General features: G+C 42.3%; 1 protein-coding gene across 10 annotated transcripts in view; it reads left to right on the forward strand.

Annotated features, from left to right (window-relative positions):
- Window positions 1–26,445, forward strand: part of TMEM117 (transmembrane protein 117) — a 261,297-nt gene that overhangs the window by 65,687 nt on the left and 169,165 nt on the right. For all 10 annotated transcript variants that reach the window (XR_013231156.1, XM_077338614.1, XM_077338615.1 and 7 more), the window contains one exon: window positions 24,075–24,174. Coding sequence is in view for 9 of the 10 variants with exons in the window: in XM_077338614.1 (XP_077194729.1) it covers window positions 24,075–24,174 (100 nt within the window). In the remaining variant the exon portion in view is untranslated. The remainder of the gene's footprint in view (window positions 1–24,074; window positions 24,175–26,445) is intronic.

A 26,445-nucleotide genomic window follows, 5' to 3' on the forward strand; every position in this document is an offset into this window, starting at 1 on the left:
TGTGAAATTTTGATGAAACAATTTTCGTTAAGGTTAATGTCTCTGTGAGTGCATGCATATCCACACACTCTTGTCATGGATATTTTATGGGAATCACTGTGAAATAGCTATAAATACAAAGAAAGTGATCTTTACTTAGCAAAACCAGGTTCCTGTAAGTATTTGATGTCCTGCCAGATCTGAGCCTTAACCTTTCCAGAAATCAAAGTTGACAGCTCAGTGTGATGCATGCAGTGCCTGCACAAGCCAGTAAATCAAAGCAGCCAGGGTTACAGACCATTCTGCCTCCTCTGATCTAGCTGAATAATCTGATTGGAAATGGTAACACCATTTCTCAAAAAAGTTTGAGCACTTGCTTTGAACTTGACCTTAAGGAAAGGGAGAGTTCTTGTCCAGTTCTTGTCAAATACTAATTACATTGCCTCAGGTTCTACTTAGTATTTTCTATGTGGGATGGGATTAGAGTGGTCAGCCTCCAGGTGTCAGGGTAGGATCTCTTGCTATTATGATTGATCTTCAGACAGCCAGGATCAGTTTTCCTGGAGAAAACAGATGCTTTGGAGGGTGGGCTCTAAGGCATTATACCCTGCTGGGGTCCATCTTAAACCGTGCTCTTTCCAAGCTCCACTCTCCAAATCTTTGGGTATTTTCCAGTCCAGAGCTGGCTATCCTATATGGGATACTAGTCTTGATCAGCCTTATAAAGTGTGTTGACTGACTTGTATATTGTTAATATTTCATACAGTGCCTCTAAAGTTCAAGATGTCATCAATGTATTATTGCCACCAATGTAAATGCATATTTTCCTTTCAAAATAAAAAGGGAAAGAAATACAGAAAAAGAAGGGTTGTGTTTTCCTTGCATCAGAAAATGCTGTTTGATAATTGCACTCTTGTAGACTAAATGCCATCTATTCAGGTGGTAGGGAATGGCTTTAATCAAATATAGCAATAGGAATAAAACTGCAACAATATATTAATTTGTAGTTCACTTAATGACTGGTTGTGTTCCAACTGCTATATAATCTGCTGTTGCCATTATATTGTGGAATCATTGAATTTAGCACTCTAAGTAGCTTGTAAATTGTTGTTGCACATCTTTCTACAGATGCCTAATTCACACTAATTGCAGAGGTGGTGATCAAACTGACCCTGGACTCTTCCATTTACAAGTGGGAAAGATTATACATTTGAATACTAGTTTTTTTAAAAAAAAATCACACTGCACCCAGAAAAATAGCTCTTGGTAGTTTTATGAGAGGAAAATGTTTACTGAGAACTTTTCAACAATGCAACCATCAGCTTGCTTTGTAGACTGCCTGCATAAGGTCTTAAGAGCTGGCTCACTTGATCTTCTGAATTCATGACAGGAGTGGCTGATTACTGCTTCCACAGGCCAAAGGAAAATCCTTAAAGACTCCATGTTGAAATTAAATTCTTTTCACCTGCTCCCAGACAGAATATTTCAAAAAGTTTTCAGTTGCCATCTGCCAAGGGGTATCCTTACAGATCCATTTTTATACTGTCCCATGATCTACCCCACATTCCCTTTGACTGCCTTTCATGTTCTCTGCCCTTCAGGGTGCCTTGGTCTTCTGTTTTTATGATGGATTAGGGGGCTGATGGGAACGGAACCCCCTTTGAAACTCAAAATGTCACTCTTTTGGGACATGGGATGGAAACAGTCCTGTTGACTCATCAGATCTTGGAATTCACCATAGACAGAGCCTTCACTAGAGGTGCCATATATTCTGTCAAGTGACTACCCATTTGGGTGGGCATGAGCATATAGCATTGGCAGGCGGCCATGGTGATCCAGAGGCTAATGCTCAGTGATTTGCCCTGGTGGCCACAATCCAGACGGGATTAACAGCAGGGAGAAGAACCACGGCACTGTTAAAGGGCAATGCTCCCTCCCGTGGAATCCAGGGTACACTACAGAAGGCTTTTGATGGGAATCTTTCCCCACCCAACAATCCTAATGGAGAAGTAAGTCTACAGTGATCACATTCAAGGTAGAGCGTCGGGACAGGAATGTGGAGCTATAGGCAGCAATGGTAAATTTGGCCACAGACATCCATGAATGATGGATTGTGACCACTGTTACTGAGGATTAAACTCATGGAGATGCTACATGGAGGGGCAGCGGAAGTGACTGTTTAATATTAGGGTTGAGCCATGGCTGCCTCCTCCCAAAGGAGGGAGAGGTCAAAAATATACTCAGCCATGCCATGCTATGGCACCCAGAGATGGTCAGACATCCCTGCCTTTGGTTGGCTACCTGGCTGCCAGTCATGCCCCAGAGTTTATTGAGACAAATCCTGGGGAGAGGGGGTCTGCTGGGCTCTCCACATGATGGATCTGGAGGGTTTGCCTGCAGAGCAGGGGGTGATCAGGAGGGTCCACAAGCTTGGAGGGGCCAGGATGTGCTGTAACTGTCACTGTACTTCCCTGGGTCTGGTGTTCATAGGTAGTTGTGCTCAGCAGGTGTTAGACAGGTGGATATATAGTGTTTTAGGTGAGCAGGTAGATAGTTGGTTAGGTAGATAGATAAGTAGATAGCTGGTTAGGTATGCAGGTATAAAGTTGGTTAGGTTGGTAGGTAGATAGGTGGGAAGTTAGAGCATCTGACCCAGGACCCAGGGAGTGTGTTGGGAGCCATACGCCATCCAGGCCCCTCCAAGCTTTTGGACCCTCATGGTCATGTGTGGGCACCACGTGGCCCCTGTGGAGGTTCCCGATGCCCATTTCAGTCATCATCCATTAAGTCCATATGAAACCTTGCTCCTCTCTAAACTATGACATGCTAGATACAGAATTTCGGCCAAAATAATGGTAGGGGAATGGGGACAACTTTTTTTGGGGGGGACATTAAAATTAACAAAATAATACTATGACATAGGAAGGTAGGTAGGTGGATGACCACTTCCCAGGGCCAACGGGAAGAAGGGTGGACACTGGACAAGACCCAGAAACCATGTCCACAATGAGGCAATAGAGTCAGGGGGCTTCACAGTGAATTTCATGTTTATAGCACCCCAGGAAACATTGGGGCAATAAAAATGTAAAGTTCATGATTAATGGCAGATACTTTCCCAGCTGTAAAAAGAAGGAATTAAAAGTGCTTTGTTGGTCTTAAAGGTGCCATTGGACTTAAATTTTGTTGTGCTACTTCAGACAAACACAGCTATCCAGCAGAAGTGATCTTTTCCAAAAGTGGATGACAGGGAATGACAAGGTGAAAAACTCAAATTATTATTTTCTCTATTTAGTGGTAGATTATTAGATTTTATTTTAAAAAGGGAATCTGTCCTTTTTGTATCAAGATGAAATTCTTTCAGGGCACAAGCAATTCAAATATGCTTATATGTCTGTGCTGTCCACCCCCCCCCCCATTTTCACTCTCCAGAGTGTTTTAAATTGTTTGACCTATCAGAGGCAAAGCATTGTTGGATTCAGCATATATCTAATTGGCTGTTACTCAGCAAAGTTGCTAACCATGATACCTAATTAATCTAATTGCATAGTTTAGCCTTAATTAATATAATTAAATTCCCCTCCTATTTTATTAAATATCCTGAGGCTTTAAAAAAAACCCTGTGCCTGCTGTTTGCATTTCATAATGGTTTGTATCACTGGTGGATTAGGACACATTTTATGGCTGGGCAAAGATGTGCTCATTCGGTCACAGGATTTAAGAATCCAAAGATACCCTGACCTCACTATTAGAATATAATATACTGCTCTGTAACTATACTGTACTATTGGAGTTGTGCATACTGCAAGTATGCCCAGGCTAATGATTCCCTTGGTTAGTTTTTTCCTGTATGCTAATTTACTGATGAGGACATCCCTTCCATGACCAGTTTTATCTCTTATGTGTCCTAGAAAAGTACAGTTGTATCTGAATTTGTAGCCATGACATGATGACACCTGCCCTCTCAATCACCAGGATAAGCTGTATGCTTGGTGGTAGGTGAGGAATTTGTGTCTGTATAAACTTCATACAGTAAGGTGGGGGAGGCACATGCTTTGAGAGATTCCTCCTAGTATTGTATGTGCCTTTCTTGGTGACAGGGCCGTCCAGATTATCAATGTACTGTTAAACAGAGCTGTGTTTTCTAGGCTGCTCACTAGTGAAACCAAGAGCTGACTTGCAACCCTGGCCGGAGTCATGCTTGAAAAAGCCTTTCTCAGATCCTATCACACTTTGCCCTCTTTGACCCATTGCCCAGTTCCTTTTTATAGGCCATTTTTCCATGCCCTTAATCTTGGGGCAGTCTACTTCATGGACAGTCACAGTGTCCACTGCTGTACTCATCTAAGAGTTAATATAGGCAGTCTTTTGGCTTCTAAGATAGCAACAAAAATGTTCCCAGCTTTTCTTTTCTTTTCTTAGGTATTAGAGCTGACATTCCAATTGCAGCAGAAATTGGTAGATGATCAGGAGAACATACATTGCTTCATTAAGCTCCATCCCAGGCAACATGAGAATTCTGATTGGATAATGGCTCAAACAACAGTGCTTCATAAAGGCATGGTTGAACAACACTGATTTTGTCATTTTTTCCCTTAAAAAATAGGATTGTATGTGCCATTACATTTATCTGTAGAACTGTCTTTGTTGTGTTTCTTTTTTATTATTGGTGATGATTTAATTACTTTTTTAAAAATTCTTTTGAATTGTAACAAGTTGCAGTAAGCACTTTTTCTGACTCTGGTGGGAGCATCATGTTGGACAGTTAAGTTTTCTGCAATATCTTGAAATATGCAACAAGCTTCCTAAAAAGTGGAAGAGAAGCTGTTGTACAGTAAACCAATACAGCAAGTAATAGACAGAGCACAGACTTGAGCAGAGTGAAGGCTTTTAGGGGTGACGCTGACAACTGGAGTGTCAGAAGCATCCCCATTTCCATCTATGCAATTTTGGAGGCTATATGGATAAGAAGCCGTATCAATACTTGAGCAATTATTTAATTATCTATCTTTAGAACCTCACCCTACCAGTTAAATATAATGGTTTGGATCCAACCACTTTTTCTGCTAATCAAAAAGGAAGATGTAATCTTTGACCACTCCAAAAGGCTATGCTGAGAGTCATGGAACCTACATTTGGGATAAAAAAAAAGCTGGATGGATCTAACACTATATTTTTGCCAAACAGTTTGTTTAACACTTTCTTAATATCTAGGAAAGCAAAACAAAAAACAAAAAAAAACATTATTTTCTTCTTTTTTGTTGTTGCACAGTCTGAAAAGTTAAAGATCTAAGCAAAAATTAAAGAGCACTTTGCTTGCACTGTCTCTAGAGACAGGGATTTATAATATCTGTAGGCAGTCTTTGAAATTCCTCTTCTGAACTGGTTCATGGGATTGTTACTGTGTTGTTCTGTGTACTTAGATGGGAAAACGTATCTGCCTAATTAACACCTTGGGGATTTAATATGGATGGAAAACACAACTCTAAGCCTATATAATCAAAAGAAAATGCACTTAGACTGTAACTCACTCATTTTACACATCAAGCAAGTGAAAAAACTTTTTGTCTTAACTTTGTATTTATTTAGATTTTTAAATATCCCACCGTGTCCTGGAAGCTTTTACAAAAACTATACATCTGAACCTGGAGGCAAACTAATCCACAGAATTATGACTCGCATGCTGCTGAAATTTGCTCTGGTAAATAACTTCATCAGTTGTGTAGCTCTCATAAAATCTGTGGAGTGAAGTAAAAGAATCTCACTGCACTTGTCATAAATTTGATACACTGTGTAGGCATAGGGGAAAGGGAGAGAGACAGAGAGAAAGACAGAAATGTGACCTGTCCTACACTGGAATAAACCAGTTCTCTGCATCAGTACACTTTGCATCTTGGAAATTATACAAGTATCAGATCAGAAACAACAGAAAGGGAGATTCAGGTGTGTAGCCTTGTAAATCTGAAGCAACAGAACAAAGTTTGGGTCCAGTGGCACCTCTATAACCAATGAAGTTTTATCCAAGACATAAGCATTTGTGTGCAGGCACACTTCAGATGCAGTGAAATAGAAAAGAAGCTGTTGTTAGATTCTTCACCTTCCACCTCATCCCATAATACGCCAAAGACTAATGCAAACGTGGAAGGAAAATCTCCACAAGCAAAATCTCTCCAGGAAGATCATAAGACTCCAGAAGGGGAGGAGCTCACTCAGACCAACTCTGATCCTTCTCCCCAGTGGACGCAACCTGAAGAACCAGCCGCAAGAAATGATTGACTATTTGGAGACCATTCCCATCCTAGACTTCGGATAGCATCCTGGAACATCGCTGGGTGGAAAAAAAAATCCGGAGACTCTGATTTTGCGGAATTCTTAACCTCCTTTGATTGTATTCTCCTCCAGGAAACTTGGTTTCAAGAAAAAATTCATCTCAAGGGATTTACATCATTTAACTTACCAGCCTATAAAAATGAGCCCAAGGGACGTTACAAAGCGGGCATTTCCACCTTGCTGAAGATTGACTCTGTTGCTAACCCTTCTATTTTAGGCTGCTGCCAAAATTTAGCTATGGCCATCCTATTGCACTGGAATAATTCCTCACTAATAATAATTAATGTTTACCTCCCTCCTGCCCAGAATTATTTGACTCTCAACCAAAACTGGGCCAAACTTTCTAATTTTATATTTTCAATATATAAGGACCACTCCTCAGCACAATTCATTATTTTAGGAGATTTTAATGCTCGAATTGGCACTAATAATAATGATATCTTTGCAAGGTTGGGGTTTGGGGAAGATGATGAGGACTTACTACCCTCCATTTGGCCTTTGAGGAACTCAAAGGACAGTGTCGTTAATGAGGCAGGGATCAAATTAACTGAATTCTGTATAGAGCACAATTTTCTGATATTAAATGGTCAAAGCAAGTTCCCCACATCTGCAGATTTCACATTCACGTCCCCTCGAGGACAGAGTGTGATTGATTACGGCTTATGCACTTTTAACTGCTTCCAAAATATTTCTTCTTTCTCTATAGAGTCACGTACTGAGAGTGACCACCTTCCACTGATTCTAAACTGGGATCATACTGGGATAGATGTTTGCAGTCCCAGTGTATCTCTACCAGCAGTTCCCACTGAATCTTGTTTGAAACGGATTAGATGGTCCGCTAAGATGGAGAAAGAGATCACATCTCTTTTGGAATCTGAAAGAATGATAGAACTTCGGGAGACTTTAATTAACTCAAGCGCACCTATGACTGCTGTAGAGCTGTATTCTCAGATAGTTGACCTTTGCGGCCTTAAAGCACAACCAGTCTGTAACAAAGGCAGCAATTCCTCCTGGTTTGACCAAGAATGTCATATCTCAAAAAAAAAAACTGAGAGAGCTATTTAGACAGGCCCAATCGTCAGAGGATCAGACTATTATCCACAGTTACTTTGAACAAAAAAAAACAGTATAATTATCTTATCCGAGAGAAAAAACGGCTTTACTCTCACGTTAATTGGGCCCGCCTATTTGACATTGTTAAATCCAAAAATTCCAAAGCATTCTGGTCAGCTGTAAGAGGACCCTTGAGGGGGAAGACTGATAATTTAGAACTTATTATTGCCCCCCAAGTTTGGGTTGATCATTTCTCTGCTCTATTTAATGTCCCAGCAGCTCCAGAAAATCTGCTGAATGACTCCATCCCAACTAATGTCCCTAGATGGTCCCCAGTTTTGCCTGACGAAGTAGAGGAACTAATTCTGAGCCTTAAGATAGGCAAAGTCCCAGGCCAGGATGCCCTTTCAGCTGAACTTCTAAAAAACAACCCTAAATGGTGGGCTCCACCCTTGGCCAACTTATGTACCTTAATTGACTTACATGGGATTGTCCCAAGTTCTTGGTTGAATTCAATCATTGTTCCCATGTTTAAAAATGGTGACCCTAATGACCCTAATAATTTTAGACCTATTAGTTTATTATCAATTATAGGTAAGATTTATGCAAAACATCTCGAACGGCGCCTAACTGATTGGGCTCGCTCTCAAAGAATTATAGGTCCTGAACAGATTGGTTTCTTGCAGGGTAACTCTACTATAGATCATTGTTTAACTCTCTCATGCCTGGCCGAGAAATATACGTCCCAAAATGGTAAGAGGCTATACACAGCTTTTATAGACCTTAAAAGTGCCTTTAATAAGATAGATAGGGATATGCTCTGGAATAAATTGCGATTAATGGGTATGGAACCGAGACTTGTGTTTCTCATCCAAAAACTTTGTGTCCACCTCCTGCCAAGTCCGGTATTCTTCAAAGGGAGACTTAACCTCTAAGATCTCAATGACCATTGGAGTTAAGAAAGGCTGTATTCTGGCCCCCTTGTTGTTTAATTTATTCATTAATGATTTAGCGTTAACGCTGGAACCTATTAATGGTCATCCCCCAAAACTTGGTTCCCAGCATATTCCTTTGTTGTTGTATGCCGACGATATTACAATACTCTCATATACAAGGGTTGGCTTACAACGATACTTATCCACCTTTTACCAATATTGCCAAGATAATAAGTTAGTAATTAACTATGGTAAAACAAAAGTTTTGGTTTTCTCTAAGAGCTGGCATGCAATGACTTGGTCTATTGGAGGCACTTCAATAGAACAAGTCAAAACATTTAAGTATCTAGGTGTTACCTTCCAGTATAACCAGAAATGGAGCTCCCACTGCCAACGAGCTATCAATTTGGCCAAATCCTCATCTTCCTTGATAAAACAGTTCTTTTTCTCTGCGAAAGGTAACCAATTTATCCCGGCAGCAATTAAAATTTTTAATGCCAAAGTAATGTCCCAGCTCCTGTTTGGATGCCCCTTATGGGTTCCTGCCTTGAATAAATCTATTGAGGGTGTTCAATCTGCTTTCTATAGGCAAATTGCAGGGGTTCCCAACTGTGTCTCCTACCATACCATTTGCGCAGAATTTGGCCAAATTAGGGTAGATACAAGGGTCTGGATAGCTACTTTTAAATTTTGGGTCAGACTGTTTTTTTAGAATAGAAACTGGCAGCCTTTTAACTTGTCTAAAAAGTGACCCTCTTAAATTTCAATGGTTCCAGGCTATGGAACAAAAATTAGTCTCCATTGGCATCGATCTGAATTCCCTACTACCTCTGGAAGAAAAATGTATCTTCCGGATTATTAAACAGAGAATATTAGACCATGAGCAGCAGGAACTCATACCTACCCAGCCTCGAGTCTGCTCACCAGCATTCTTTGGCATCATTATGCAGAGAAATATTATGCCTACATATTTGCATCTCCTTGATGTCCCACCCCTGAGAAGAGCTTTTCTCCTGGCACGAATGAATGCTTTCCCCTCAAAGGTCTTAGAGGGAAGATTCCACCATATCCCATACCATGTGAGACTCTGTCCGTGTGGTTCTGGTTGCCCTGACTCTGTCTCACACATTTTGTTAGATTGCCCCTTATATGAGCAGTGTCGGGATGACAGCTTTGTTGCTTTGCTGGGAAACAAGCCTTCTGTAAGTAAATCTATGACCTTGCAATTTCTGCTCTCTGACAAAGACCCAGAGATAACCATTTTAGTTGCCAGAGTTTTAACTAAGATGCTTTTATAATATGCTGCCTACCTTGTATTTTATCTTTTATAGTTTATTTAATCATTTTAAGATCTGTTTGGTTATGTAACCCCATTTTATTATTTTGTTGAAATTTTAAACCCTATTTTTATATGTCTTATACATTTTATGCCAATAAAAGGTTACTGACTGACTGACAAAAGAAGGAAAGACGTTTCCTTTTTCCACTGACTAATCCAAGCATAATTGCTTTCTTCAGTGAGTTGGATCGCATGATATGGCCAAAGTAAGTGAGCCAGAGTATCGTGATTTTGTCTACCAGTGATAGATCAGGCTTTATGCACTGTAGTATTTCCTTGTTTGTGACTTTTGCTGTCCAAGGGACCCACAGTAGCCTTCTCCATCACCAGAGTTCAAACGAATCCATTCTCCTCTTGTCTGATATTTTCATTGTCCAACTTTCACATCCATAAGTGGCTATTTGAAATATGATAGATCTCATTAATCTACATTTGGTAGTCAGTTTTATGTCCTTGCTTTTCCATGTTTGGTTGAAGCTTGTCATTGCTGAGCAACCCAGAGCAATCTGACATTTTATTTTCATACTGCAATCACAGGTCTCATCAATTTGTGATCCAAGAAAAATGAATTCTTGAACACATTCAATCTCTTCAGCACTCATTATTATGACATGTCTGTTTTTTTGCAGTGGTTATTATTTTTGTCTTTTTAGTATTTAAGAAAAGGCCAAATTTCTTGCTTACTTCATTGAACTTTGTAATCGACTGTTCTAGGCCTTCTTAGTTTCTGATAGAATAGTATCATCAGCATACCGAAGATTATTTATATTCCTTCCTGCAACCTTAATTCCAATGTTTGATTCTTTGAATTCAATCTCTCTCATAATGATCTCAGCATACAAGTTAAACAGGAAGAGAGAAAGAATATAACCTTGGTGCACTCCTTTCTCTGTTCTGAACCAGTCACTGTCACCAAATTTTGTATGTACAGTGGCTTTGTACTATCACCTGATAAATGTTTGGCAATTAAAAATATATTAATTCATGAAACCCTTCCAATGTTTTCAAGAAACCCGAGGGTTTCATGAAACCCTGGTTGAGAAAGCCTGGGTTAGAGTCAAGATGTACAAGTACCTGGGCAATTAAGGCTGAGATTTGGTTAAGGCAGTTAATAAGATCTGTGAATGGTGATAAATTAGCATACCAAGACAAAAGTTAACAAACAGATGTGAGAATGAAGTTTGAGTTCAGTGGCATTTCCATAACCTACAAAGTTAAATTCTGGGTACGCATGAGAACTGAGAGACCTTGCATATGTAGATGCAAACTGCTTCAGATGCATTGAAATAGATTTCCTTAAATGTTACATATAGGTGTGTGTAAGTGTTTGGGGTGGGGGTTCATTGCCAGGATATATTTTTAAGTTTTTCAAAAAATGAAATAATTATAAAGAAAGGCTGAAAGCCCAGAAGAGAAGGAGAATAAAAATTTATAAAACCCACTCACCCACAGCCACCCCACACATTCACAGAAACCCAACGAGTGAGACAAGAAAAGAAAAAAAAGTTTTAAAATTAAAGGTAGGAAATTAAGAGTGGAGAAGGTAAGAGTGTTTCCCTTTCTCTTCTTGCTTTCCTTTAAATGGTCGTACAACATGTTTGAATTGCTGAATCACGGCAACAGGTATGATTCAACCATTTAAACTAATGGCTGATTGGAGATTCATATTTGATTTGGTTAGTTCATGCATGAATCAGTTGAATCAAAACTGAATTGCTCATCTCTAGTCAAGATACATAAGTGTCTGAAAGGGAGGACAGAGCTGAAACAACAAAAACCCACTGGGTTCATCACATAAATATGATCTCACAAGTATGCCTTTGTCAGGGCAGTTGATTAGATTCCTGAAAGTTGTGGGCTAAAGGTATACTTGGATACTTGGCTTAACTCCTGTCCATTTAACTGTGCATGGAGTACCAGGTGCAGTGCACCAAGTAAGAGGAATTTGTGAGCTTAACAATAATTGCCCCATAGACCAGAAGGACATTTCTTGTGGGTCTTGATTTTGACAAATGTAATATGTGAATACTAGAATTAAAGCTCATTTTATTTATTTCGCTCACCACAGCGAGGCCGCCCCTGGGGCTGAGAGAAGCCCAGATCACACCCCCCCCTCCTTGAAGCGAAAAACGGTGTTCTCTTGGCCCCGGGAGCGGGCTCGCCGCAGCGAGGCTGCTCCTGGGGCCGAGAGAAGGCCGGGCCGCGCCCCCACCCTCCCCGAAGCTAAAAAAGGCATTATCTCAACCCCTGGAGCAGCCTCACTGCGGCGAGACCACTCCTGGAGCCAAGGGAAGGCCGGGCCGCGGCCCCCCACCCTCTCCGAAGCTAAAAAAGGCAGCGGGCGTGAGGTGTTTTTCGCACGGGTCGGGAGGGGGGGAGACTCACCGTCGCCATGGTGGGAGGGAGAGGGAGCGTTAGCGGCGCGTCGGGGCAAGGGGGTGAGGCCACCATCTTGTCTTGAGCGACGGGGTCGAGCAGGCGGGTCGGCATCGGAGAGGCTGGTCATGGATGGTCCCGTTGGCGTTGGTGCTATGGCGGCTCGAGTCGGTGGCTGTGGAGGAGGTCATTGGCGGGGCGCGGAGATGTGGGGAAGCGGCTTGGCATGGCGCCGGTTGGGGAGTCAGCAGGGCGGCGGGGCCATCTGTAGGCGAGGCGGTGGGGATTCGTACTGGGGAGGGAAGGGCGATGGCTCGCTGCCAGGAAAGGAGCAGGGCGGCCGTGTCTTTGACGTGGCCGCCCTGCTCCTTTCCTGGCAGTGAGCCATATGGGGACAGAGTGTGTGCAGGGAGTCTGGGGCGGGCCAAGTGGCCAATAGGGCCACTCCCAATTGGCCACTTGGCCCCCGGGTGGCTCTCAGAGAGGGCCAATCAGGAGCCACTTCGTGGCTCCTGATTGGCCCTCTCCGAGTTTTTATCCTGGACAGGTCCCACCCTAACTCCTCCCCACAAGCCCTTACTACTTTATTCAGTCTGCGGCGCCCTGCGCCGCAGAACGTTTAAAGATACCCTAGATTTGCAGAGAGTAGTGGGAATAGCCAAAAATCATTTTTCTTGCTGCACTGCAGATTATTGCACGCATATAGCCTGATTAGGAGCAGTTTATCAGTATGACACTCAGGTAAGGTATACCCATTCATGGATTTTCATTTGTATTCTTATAAAGACAGGCAGTCTCACAACACTCCTCCACCCAAACAAATGTTAACAATGATGACCTCTCTGGATTGCCTCCGCTGTCCACTCTGTAATGTATTTTTTCTGCATTAATGATAGAGTTTAGCTTATCATCACAATGTAAATTTTTGATTTTAAAGAAAAGAGATTTAATTGAATGCGATGCCAGCATTTTCAGGTCAGTTGCAATGCTAGCATGTGATCCAACCCAGGGCCAGTTTCAGATTTTGGTGGACTCTGGATGACCTAATATAACCAGGCCCCATTTCCTCTTTGTTGTAGCCCCTTTTCCCTCTAACCACATCCCTTCTAATTGGCCCCTCCTCTTTATCTTATCTTTAATTTTTTAACCTTTCCCTTTTCCATTTCAACTTGCTTGTTTGGATAAAGAAAAATCATATTTTTGGCTTTCTTGGCTATCTTGAATTACTTTTTCTAAAACCAGAAAGAAGAGTATAGACCTTCCCTTATTTTATTTTGATGGCATTCAGTTAAATTGGAATCTGGCTTTTACTCAGCCAGAACTGTGTGCCTCATGTACCAGAACAAGATCCCAGTTGTGTGTGTGTGTGTGGGAGGGGGGTAAGGTGGAAAGAACAATGACCTACATTCCAGTGGTGCCATAATCACAGCATTGGCCTAAAATATTGGACAGATACCAGCAATTTCTGTTATTCTGCAATCCTGTCAAAAATAATGTTTGTTACCTTTCCTGGTTCTGTCTGTGATATATAGAAATTCTAAAGCAAAACAAAATCCTTCTTGATGCCTACTGATTTTCTCTTAAGAAAAAAAGAGGAGAGCTTCCGATGAAAGTAGACAAATTGTCCCTTGGAGCCTTGGTAAGAGCTTAGCAGAAGCTTGCATTTTCAAATAATCCATCACCACAAAGTGATAAAGTTAACATTCTCTGCTTTATTATCGTGAAGTGTTTGAGTTTTGATGAAAGAAACACAAGTCTTCTACAGAAGGCATGGGCCTGGACATTTACTCCACTTTAGTCAATGCTGATGCTGAGCATTTTACACATTGCGGAGTACACAGGTTGTGTCCAAGGTCCCTCCTTGCTACCTGGGTAACAGATGTGTGCTGCAGATTCAGATGATTTTGTCCCTATCATCCCTCACATTGTGCCTTCTTTCTTGCTGGGCATCCCCCTTTATTTTCTTCTTATTTATTTGTCTATGACTGCTCTACCCAATTCCTATAGATAAATAGGTAGGTAAGTAAATAGACACACACACACACACACACACACACTGGCCCAGCCGAGGCCAGTTACCTACAAAATCACCTTCTTATAGTCTGATTTTCATATGGCACACACCAGTTCAAAAAAAACAAAATGCTTTATTTAACTGGAGAAAAGAAGGCAGGTGGGATCAATTATAATATGCATGTACTGAACAGATAACTAAACTGTGGCAACTTTGTATTCATGCAAACACCAGATAATTAATTACTAAAAAGTGTTTCTGATACTCAATAAGGTTTTTAAAACTTTAAGAAAGAGATTCATTAAGCTTCTACTTAAACACTCAAGCCTAGTGACATGAAAAGTATAGAAGGCAGGAATATATAACCAAGTCCCCAAAATCCTTCTTTATACATACATCAGATATCACTCCTGTATTTAATACCTACTTCCCTTCTTTCACTGGAAAGAAGGAATTCTTTGCACTTGAAGCTGTTTTCCTCCTTAACTGGGCAAGGATCACTTCTCTTTAACAGAAGCTATTTCCCTTTTTGGCTTGAATGGGGATCCTCCTTGAGCTACCTAATCTCTTCTTTCCCAGTATACAGTATACAGCTACCTAATCTCTTCTTTCCCAGTATTTAATGTCTCTTCAACTTTCAATTCCCACCTGTGATTCCTTAACTGATTCACTCAACAGAATTCCATTCAAACAGACTGTCAACCAAAGGTTTTCAGTCTCTAATAGACATTAATGCTTGAAAGACTGTCACACAGGTTCTCTTCAACTGATGTTGCCATTTAATTATTGGTAATTGAACTATAGGTTGAAACCAGAAATACTATCAGGGAATAATATGCAAAGAAATGAAAAGCCTCTGTGAATGACTGATGAAACTCTTAAAATGCTAAAGATAGATGAGAAGCAGTTGTAAGAGGTGAATAGAATCAGAAGTTTAAATGTATTCCAGTGACTGGCAAACAGAGACAAAGAGAACTATTGTCATAACCATTATAAAGAAACAGAAGAGAACAAAAAAGGAAGAACAAGAGATCTGTTACACAAGCTCTAAGAAATCAAAGGAAAATTTAAAGCATGGTTAGGGATGCTGAAAGACCTACTACATTAACTAAAATGAGAAAAAAAACACATTGAAGCACAATACAGAACAGATGAAAATACGACAGATTCCTTCCTAGAAGAATCTTTTTAAGAAGAACCTACAGTTCTAAATAGTGAAATGAAAGCTGCACTGAGAGCAGCTGGGAGAAACTAATCACCAAGAGAAAGTGGGATATCAAGAGAGCTATTCTAAGCCACAGCAACAAAGCCCTGGCGTAGCACGCGCATGCACGCACTTTACACTGAGGCTAGGAGGCCCAGCCGAAGTAAGTGCAGTGATGCGGGCGGGGGAGGTGGGGGTTGTCCCTGCCAGCTCTGTGCCGCCACAGAGCCCGCATGGGCGAGTGGTATCCCTTGAGGGACACCACAGGTCGAGGCTGGGTGGCCCAACAAGTGCGGCGCTGCTGATTATGCACAGCACCAGGCCGCCGCTGCCCTGGCTTACCCGAGAAGCTCCGGAAGATCCCGCGTTCGCTTAACGCGGGTCTTCCGAAGCCCAGGGCCGGAAGGTGTCTGCACTTGTGGCGGCAGCGTGCATTCTCTGTGATTTTAACCGAAGCGCTGCTGCCGCCAGTGTGGGCCTTATGGCCCATGCATAATGGGCCAGTCTGTTCTTATGTCATGGAAAGGCAAATAAAAACAACACTGGCTCCAACTAAATTGGCTAATACATTCCCACCTAGGTTGTCCTTTAAAAGCAGACAGGGCATATAAATAAGGACAAGCTACTAAACCATTACTATTTCCAGAAAGGGAATATGAATATTACTTAGATGTTTTTCTTCATTCAGAAACATCTGGTATGACAAGAGTCTTCAAAAAAGAAATGCTATTAAAGTCTAGATAGATATGAGAAAAATTAACATTTGATCAAAGAAGTGTTGGAAGTTCATCTGGCAACCAACATTTGGCTTCGTTGGCAGTAAAAATCCCTCACTTTTGTTTAGAATGAAAAATACAAGTTTTGCAGGTGTCCATCTCAATCCCATCATGAAACAAAACATGATGTTGATAAAATGGATTCTACTGGAGTAAAAATTATTCAGTTGAATAATTTATGGTAGGTTATGGTAATTTAGGAACACAAATGAAAAGTCTACTATATTTTTAGCATATATTTTTAGTAGTGATTAATTAAAATGAGAGTCTTTGTTTTAAAATCCTGCAGTTTTTGTTATGTATTCACCTTGTTGTGAACTGATTTATTGTGAAAGGCATATGAATAGAGGACTTCAGATCTGTGACAGAGTACAAGTTGTCATTAAAAGTTCTTTTATGATGAAGGATTGAATTGGGAAGGGCTCTAGCCTCCACATCGCCATCATTCAAACAAAACAGGTAGATTTCCAGCTACCGAAATGGCTGAGCCTGAAAAATACCAAAAATATTTGTTTTTGTTTTAGATACCCAGAGTTAAGGCCAAGATCCCTTGGGCTTGCCACAGCACTGATAAAGCTGTTCTGACCGAGCAGTGATATCAGGGCTCTCTCAACTTCACTTACCTCACAGGGTGTCTGTTGTGAGGAGAGGAAAGGGAAGGTGACTGTAAGCCCCTTTGAGACTCCTTTGGATAGAGAAAAGGATTATCTTGAAGGGCCCTTGTCCAGCTTATGCTGAGGCAGCTGCATTGGTTACCAATTGCTTCCGGATCAGGTTTAAGGTTTTGGTTCTTACCTTTAAGGTGTCACGGCTGACAGACTAGCAACTAGACATCTGGATCAATAGAAAGCTTTATTGCTTAGGAGATCAGAACACCTCGATGTTCGTAGTCTAATCTAATCAATACACAAAAGGCAATAACTTTTACTGGTTCACTTTCCAGTTCAAAGCTGAGAGCAAGAAGCCCCCTCCTGCAGGTGCTAGCCTGGGCTCGCATCCAGGAAAGATAGTTAGGTCTTCTCAGTCTTGAGTGTTAAACAGCTACCCTTCCCAGAGATAACACAGTCTAGCATACTTGTTACAGAAAACTAAATCACTACATAGACAGGTCAGGGTTGTTACAGAGTCAGTGAAACAGACACACATTGATACAAGATGGAACCACTCAGGTCAAGCATAAATCATGGCAGTGATCACGGGATCCTGACATAAGGCCATCTGCAGCCTGGGCTCTGCATATCTGAGGGACCGTTTGTCTCCTAATGAGAGCAGGGCTCTCTGCTTTGCGGGTATGAATTTTCTGGTCATCCCTGGCACCAGGAGGAACACCAGGCCTCAACCAGGGCCAGAGCTGTTTCAGTTCTGGCCCCAACCTGTAGAATGAGTTCCCAGAAGATCTGAGGGCCCTGATGGAGCTGTCAGTGTTCTGCAGGACCTGTAAGATGGAGCTCTTCTGCCAGGCATTTGGTTGAAGCCAGACCAGGAAGATCTGGTCCCTCCCCATATAGGCCTCATAGAGGCATTGTCCTCAGTCATCTGGGCACACGTACCTCTCCCAAGGGCGATGGTGGACTACTGGGGACCAGTGTGGTTTGGTGTTATTGGCTGTGGACGGGTTATGAGTAGGGAAACAGATTAGTTTGATCTGCCATCAAGGAGTATTGTTATTGCTGTTTTTACGGTGGTTTATTATTTTATTTTAAACCGTCATGACCTGGCTGGGTTCAGGAGTGGCGGTGAATAAATCCAGTTATAAATAAAATAAATGCCTTAGGCTCCCAATACCATAATAGTATTGGGATTTAGGAATATTAGGACATATCAATATTTTGGGATTTCAATATAACCAACCCCCAAAATAGAGAATGTCATGGTTTTTACAAGAAATAAAATTCTAATTAAACCTCCACCCTTCTAAGTTCATTGATCTCCATTGGCTTAGAAGACTATAACTCTGCTTAGAACTGTACTGCTTATTGAATAACATATTGTAACAATCTTGTCTGAGCCTGTAGACATCTTTGGAATTCTGACACAGAGTGGTAGGTACAACAAAAAAAAATGGCTGACACAAAAGTGGGAGCCAGCCACAAGATATCAGGGACTCAAGTTTAGGGGTAGGCGTGGACCTCAGTACAAGTCTCAAAACCCCACAAAAATTGCCGATTCATTGTTCACAATCCAGCATTCACTCAGCCACACACCCCAAGAGTGCACGAGCTCATACGGGTCCTTTTCCCTCTCATAGGCTTGGCAGTTTGTATGGGGCGATGTTTGCTTTTTTGCACATGTTTCCTGCATGCCAGAAATGTCTTGGGGGTGTTCTCCTATGGCCATAGAAACTTCAGCCTCTCCCCTCTTTACTTCACAGGCATCCACAACAACCAGTAGGATCCATCTCATTCTTACCTAGGGGAACAGCAAGCTTTATATGCTTTCAGCATTCATGTGCAATTACATTGCATTCTTCAATCTAGTGCAGAGTAGGTAGCATGCGGAAGAGATGTAGAACTAACAAAGGTGGAAGAAGGATTTGGTGGTTAGATAGTGGGTCTGGTGGACGGGGGGTGAGGACAACGACCTTCTGTACTACCAAGTTTTCAGCTATTACATAAGATAATGCATATTATCTTGCATGTCATATTAATAATTAATAATGCATGTCATATTAATATGGATTTGATACTAATTTCAAGTTGCCAGACAATTCGTTTGGCATCAGTTTCATAACCAATTACTGAGTTGTCCCTTTCTTGTGGTCTTAAAGCAGAGACTTTCTTTTGGATGCTCTAATCTTGCATCTCCTCCACTGAGGAAGGAGATGACTAGATGGGTCCTTCCCAGTACTATTGGCAATGCTATATCACAGTTGTGCACAGAGAGAGAAATTTGTTGAATGGATAGGTCATCCTGTTCATCTGTCTATAAATCCAGTTCTGGGGGAGAGGGAGGCACCACGATACAGCTGGAAGAAGAAGAATGCAGAGGAAGGCAATGACAAGCTAGATCCTAGTAGGAATCACTGTAAGACAGCTATGACTTAATGGGACTTTAAACAAACACAATCAGGCTTACTGGAATATAACACTCATAATGCAGTCTTAAGCAGAGTTCCACCCTATTAAGCCCTTGAACTTCAGTAGACTTGAGAGGATACAACTCAGTTTAGGATTTACTGCTTGTCACCTTCCCCCAAATACAAACCTTGGACTAGTGCTAGACATGGCCACTGAAAATAACTTCATTGCCTTCTAAGGGGCCCTATGTTCATGTAAAGGCCTCCTGTATGTTTTCAGCTGCTTAAATCTGCCTATTAGCTCTTTGGCAGCATAGAATAGCTACAGGCAAATGCTCAGGTCAATTTGCACAGCGGATAAGTCATGATAGCCCATTGTGTCAATTATATGGATTTCTAAGTACATTGAAAATTTACTGTTGATGTGTGTATGTGCGTGTATTTTCTCCCCAGATGGGTTGTAATTCTGAGTTCACAGTCATAGTTCAAGAAATAATTATTCTCATGATTCCTTTGCTTAGTTCTTACAAAACCCACTCCATATGTTTGTTTTAGTATTTTAAAAATTAAACCAAGACAAAGAAGGAATAAAGATTTGTCACACTCCATTTAAAAGACTAGACGAATTAACAGAAAGGGATGTGTCCAAACCACTAAAGCACAGAATAATGGTGTTATTTTTGCTCACTTTAAAACTGGATTACCTGTTGGATGTATTACTCAGATAGCTTCCAAGACAGGGGTAGACAACCCCAGCATGTACCCTGAATAGCAGCATTAGCAGAACCATTGAAGCTCAACTTGTGCTTAATGGTTTGGATCCTGTCTAGATTTCCAAGGTTGCAAGAAATCAAGTGACCTACTAATGCCTTCCTCTCACTGTGCTCCCAACCCCCCCCCCAAATGCTGCTGCTAAGAAGTGAGGTGCATCCAGGAATAGTTCGGGGTGGGTGGGTGAGGCTTTTCCTACAAGAGGGATGATCAACAAAAATTCCCCTTTGGTCTTATACAAATATATGCAGGATTCAAGTCAGTGTGTTTGGTAGGGATGCCAGTCTCCAAGAGGAACTTGGGGATCTCCTGCGGATCCTCTGGAATTACAACTCATATCCAGAAATCATTTCCCCTGGAGAACATGACTGTCTTGGTGGGTAGACTCTCTTGCACTCTCCCACTGAGTTCCCTTTTCCTCCTGGGCTCCAACTCCACATCCCCAGGAGTTTCCCAACCAGGATCTCACAACCCTACCCCCCCACCACCACTGGAGGCTGGGTGGCACCTGGCTATGGTGCAGGCCTATTGTGTGTGTGTGTATTGCTAGCTGAACTGCTGAGCACGCTGTTATCACAATGCAAGTAGAGAGCACAAAGAACAATAGACACTTACATGCTAGGATCTTCAGGAGTACAGGCCTGAAGGCCAAAAGAGATACATGGATACATGTAATGTGCAAGTGACTAACTGTTTTGGATTGGGCCTGAGTCAATTTGGCCAAATATATCAAGGAGGACAGACATGGGATTCCTGTGATTCCCCTCTCTGATGCCATCTTGTAGTCAGCGAATTCAGATGCAGAGTTCCTTGTGCCTCCCTTCACTGATGCAAGTTGGCTCTTGCTTTGGAGGCTTGACAGATCAGCTGTTTGGTGGGCTCTGTTAATGCCTCCATCCACTTTCTCAGGCAGCAGGATCAATTATATAGATCTCAGAAGGTAAGAAGGTAAGAAAGTGGGGATTGGGGAGAATGGAGGCAGAGTGAACTTGTTCACCCCTCCCTTGCTCCCTTACTCTCCCCGATCTTTGCTAACAGCCAGCTCCTGAAGACTCAGGGAGAGTGGGGGGAGGGCAGAGTGAACATCCATCTTGTGCTTGCCCTCCCCGATGCCAGTTGGCAGCCAGCCTTCAAATGGCCGGGGATGGCAAGTATAGGGTGGATATGTACAACCTGTGCCTCCTCTCAATTATCTCAGTTGGTGGTCTCATGCACAGCCTTCTGAAGCTACAGGGAGAAGGCTTCCTGCAGCCTTAGAATGCTGTCTATAGGAAAAAGAACCTGCCAAGCAGCTCATCTGGAGCTGTCAACTCAGCTGTTTGCGGGCTTCCCCCCCCCCCCCACAGACCTTTCCCAGGCAGCAGAGATTGAGCCTCCACTTCCTGTGAAGGGTCTGGGTAAGGGGGGCATTTGAAGAGTGGTGGTGAGGAATGAATGGGGAAATAGGGGGGAGGATGCATGATGAAGCAGCCCTTTTTCGATCAGCCAAGCATGCATGCTCTTTGTCAGCCAAGCATGCGTGCTCTTTGTTTTTATGCCCCCCTATTTACACAAACTGTCCATAGAGTTTTCATGGCAAAGATACTGGAGTGGTTTGCCATTTCCTTCTCCAGTGGATCACCTTTTGTCAGAGCTCTCAGCTATGACCTGTCCGTCTTGGGTGGCCCTGCACGGTATAGCTCATAGCTTCACTGAACTACGCAAGCCCCCTTGCCACAACAAGGCAGCGATCCTTGAAGGGGGATCAAGCTAGGCTCCAGCAATATGTGGACCGAGAACTTCCAGAAGTACAGGCAGGATTTCGAAGAGGCAGAGGAACTAGAGATCAAATTGCCAACATACGCTGGATCATGGAAAAAGCTAGGGAGTACCAGAAGAACGTCTACTTCTGCTTCATTGACTATGCTAAAGCCTTTGATTGTGTGGAGCACAACAAATTGTGGCAAGTTCTTAAAGAGATGGGAATACCAGAGCATCTTATTTGTCTCTTGAGAAATTTATATGCAGGTCAAGAAGCAACAGTGAGAACTGAACATGGGATCACTGACTGGTTCAAAATTGAGAAAGGAGTTCGGCAAGGCTGTATACTGTCGCCTTGCCTATTTAACTTGTATGCAGAGCACATCATGAGAAATGCGGGATTAGAGGAGTCACAAATTGGGATCAAGATTGCAGGGAGAAATATCAACAACCTCAGATACGCAGATGATACCACTCTAATGGCAGAAAGTGAAGAGGAACTAAAGAGTCTGTTGATGCGGGTGAAGGAGGAGAGTGCAAAAGTTGGCTTGAAACTCAACATCAAGAAAACAAAGATCATGGCATCCGACCCTCTCAATTCCTGGCAAATAGATGGGGAAGAAATGGAGATAGTGACAGATTTTATTTTCCTGGGCTCCAAGATCACTGCAGATGGGGACTGCAGCAAAGAAATTAAAAGACGCTTGCTCCTGGGGAGGAAAGCTATGGCAAATCTAGACAGCATCCTAAAAAGCAGAGACATCACCCTGCCAACAAAAGTGCGTTTAGTCAAGGCTATGGTATTCCCAGTTGCAATGTATGGCTGTGAAAGTTGGACCATAAGGAAGGCCGAGCGTCAAAGAATTGAGGCTTTTGAACTCTGGTGCTGGAGAAGACTCTTGCGAGTCCCTTGGACTGCAAGGCGAACAAACCGGTCAGTCCTAGAGGAGATCAACCCTGACTGCTCTTTAGAAGGCCAGATCCTGAAGATGAAACTCAAATACTTTGGCCACCTCATGAGAAGGAAGGACTCCCTGGAGAAGAGCCTAATGCTGGGAGCGATCGAGGGCAAAAGAAGAAGGGGACGACAGAGAATGAGGTGGCTGGATGGAGTGACTGAAGCAGTAGGTGCAAACTTAAAAGGACTCCAGGGAATGGTAGAGGACAGGAAGGCCTGGAGGATCATTGTCCATGGGGTCGCGATGGGTCGGACACGACTTCGCACATAACAACAACAACATTTACACAAAATCACTCTTCAGGGTCCAGTTACCATTTTCAGTTTCACAGAAATCTACCCAGACATAGAGTCTGAAACACCACGAATCCCAAAAAGGTCAAAGAATGCTGTGTCATTCTGGTGATTCTCCATAGCAACGTGAAAGTGTTAATTTTTTATTAAAATGCTTCTGTGTTGCATCAAGGAGTGGGGGGGGGGGAGAAGTTTGGCTTGTTTTCCCTTGCAGCCTTGTCGGGAGGCAAAAAGCTGTGACAAGGCAGAGGGCAAACACAGGAGGGGTCTCCCATGAGGAGGCTTGCAAACTTATGGCTTACAACCACATGTTTACAAGCAGGAGGCAGTGCGAGCTTTGCACCTCCATGTGGAAACGATCTGTAGGTTGGTCTCAGGCAATAATTCGTTTTATTTCTGGTCACCGAAAGGTTAGAACAAATCAACAGCTGCTTCTTGCTAGGATACAATGAAGAGAGGTATTTGCACATTTCTTTCCAAATATATATCTCCATGCTGATAGGTCAGGTATCTCTATTTCAAAGGTGAAATTAAAAGTCTTTCATTTTTTGTGGGAGTGATTTTAAATGGCAGGCCCTGTGGTTGTGTTTTCAGTGAGGAGGCAGCAGAAATAACAAGGTCTTCTGTTTCTTTCAACCAACCTAAGCAGAAAATGCACGCACTGCAGCTTCCTTACATGCCCAGATTCACTGCCTGAAAAGAAATTAGCTTACTCAGAACCAAGGCACTAGCAAAGGTGATTTGTATGCTTTTTGGAGCAGCTGGATTTCATGCTGCTCTGATAATATCTCCTAGGAAGAACTGTGTGGGTTGGGCAGCTAATGTGGTTGCTTCTTGTACCAAATCCTGGTGTGAAAAATAATGTCAGTCATTCAGACTGCACGGTTCTTTGTAATACACATAACTGGAGCCCTATGGGTTGAACCTGACCTCAACCCCACCCCTGCATGAGTATCTTTTTTCTCTCTCTCTCTTGGTTTAATGCTACTTTCACTCTGTCTGAGCCTTCTGTCTGGGTACACTTATTCCACTTACACTGATGTGAGTGAACATAGAACTGTAGCTTGGGGCTGTAATCCTAGGTAGGCATACTTCGAGTAAGCTGCATTGAACTCACTAGGATTTTAGACAAATGTCCATAAGATTTGTAACATATCCAGACTGCAAGACAAAAGGTTATTTTTGACAGCTGAAATCTTTTTTTTCTCCTCTTCTTTAAATCAGCCAGAACCATATTGTCTATATTTTTCAATGACATCTGTCACTTATAATGTATATGCTTGCATTTACAGGGCATACATTATCACAGACTTCATGGGCATCAGAAATGAAAGTTTTATGAAGGTAGCAGCAGTGGGGACCTGGATGGGAGACTTTGTCACAGCTTGGATGGTAAGAGGTTCTAAAAAAATACCAACCTGAAACAAGAAAAACGTGATGATTTTAAGCAGTGTTCAGACCAACTAAGTTGGGTATCTTTGTGAAGGAGAAATCCAAAGCTGATACAGGCCGCTTTTACTTGGACATTTTGCTCATGTTTTATGTCTGAAATGGAGCAGGGCGTGTGGGGTTTTTTGGAGTACCCATCTCATTTCTTTACCCTAATAGTCCCATGTCCATTTTTACCACAGCTAAGCTTTTATGTTTCCCAGTCCTGGTTTGGTATGATCTTTTGGCAAGGGTTGCAGTCACAGTGTCTTTGCACTGAAGTGAACAGGGAAGTACAAGTTTGGTCCTTCTGGCATCACTGCCATCTCCTTGCCTCACTTCCCCATGGTCACCCCTCCTCCCAGTATGGAGTGGGAAACAGTGGCCATAGAAGGCTTAGACAAGGGACGTGTAGGGAAAGTGGCATCAATCCAAATTTACAACAAATTTACATTTTCAGAAGTTTGAATGTTTATTATTGACATGTCTGTTTAGAACAAAGCAGCGAATCTGATGACTGATTCAGGCAGACTTGCCCCTTCGGGAGATTGATTTGGGTCCCCAGACATGACCTATTGACTTTCATTAACTACAGTCTCCAAGAAATGCTACAGCTTAATCTCTTAAAAGGCTGAGCAAATAAAATAGCTTTACCATACCTTGAGAAGACTTTCTGTGATTAAACCACAGAGTTTTGGATATATCCTAGAGTAGGAATGGCCAAACTGTGGCTCTCCAGATTTCCATAGACTACAGTTACTATGAGCTGCTGGCCTAGAGCATCCCTCTATCATGATGTCACTTGGAGTGTTTCAGGCACTGAGAGGCAACACCTGGGTTTACCAGGAAGTTTCTTGCCATAGTAAGAGAGATAGAAACCCTAGGGCAGCCCCATGTAGAATAATTTGGAATAGGAGGACCCTGCAATGTCTCTTAGTCTCAGCCTTCAGAGGGGGCTATGAGAGTGTTTTAAGGATAGATTGATTATTAACATATCATCCTCCTTGTTTCTATTTTTATTGCTGTTCCCTTTGATGTGTAGACTGAAAACTTTCAGGGGATTTCCTTTCTTCCTGTTCTTGTTCCTTTTGCAGCTTTCTGTAGCACACATGACTAGAGTCCTCAATCTTTGGCACCATAGATGCAGGCATAATTCTTGTATTCTTGTATCTTGTATAATTGATGTACAATTCTAGCTAGTTAGAATAGGACACTATCTCTCTCCTGCATTATCTAAAAATCTACTTCCTTAATAAATTATTTCTATTACTTTGAAAAAGTTAAAGAAATCTGAGCTTCTACTGCTGTTTTCTCTCTTGCATACATATAGAATGCATGGTCAGCTTCTGTTGCTGCTGTTTGTGTTTTCTGGTGTTTGGGTTTTAAAGGGAAAGGGGGGCAGCCCTCTCCTGATCAACTAGGGGCCCAACTACAATGGGTCAAGGACTGAAGTTTCTTCCAGGTATGCTAGCAATTGGTTTACAGCTGCTTGCTCAACCACTTTCCTCATGAATGCAAGATGCAACACAGGGTGGTAGCTGGCTGGGTCCCATGGATCCTTTCACGGTTTCTTCAATAGAGGTTTAACCACCACCTCCTTCGGACACTCCAGGAGGGTCCCTGTCATTAGAGCAGCCCTCCTACCCTCTAATCATTGAATTTTAAAGAGCCACGAGGGGCAGGGGTTTAGAGGATAGGTGGTGGACCTCACTGAAGCTAGCAACGTGTCCACCTTGGTCTGGGTAAGGGGCCTGAAGTGATCAAAGGTCCCTTTTGAAGGTGGCCAAGGGACACTATCTCCCTTACTTTATCAATAGTTTGGGGTAGGTTGTGATGGAGCTGCGAGAAATAGCTTGCAAATGCATCACAGCTAATATCCAATTTGCTATAGTTTGAATGCCCCTCTTCTAGGGCAGTAAGCAATTGAATTACCCTACATAATATTGCCAGGTGTGAGTTCATGGATGCGAAGGACATACATTTGGAAATGGGGTTCTTCCTTGTTTCTGATGTGGAATTTTTCAAATGTAAGTCACCTAGAACTTGATTAATTCTGTCCTCTTTCTCCAGCAAATGATAGTTTTAGAACTTGAGATCTGGGTTACCAAAATATGAAACTGTTTGTTAATTTCTTAATTATTGTTTTCTAATGGTCCATTAGAAAGCAGATTTACTTGATTGGATGATTTTAAATTTGCAGTGAATACGATAGTCTTTATTGGTTTGTCTGAACTG

This window comes from Paroedura picta, chromosome 5 (genome assembly GCF_049243985.1).
Source record: "Paroedura picta isolate Pp20150507F chromosome 5, Ppicta_v3.0, whole genome shotgun sequence".
In the NCBI taxonomy this organism is placed as follows: Eukaryota; Metazoa; Chordata; class Lepidosauria; order Squamata; family Gekkonidae; genus Paroedura; species Paroedura picta.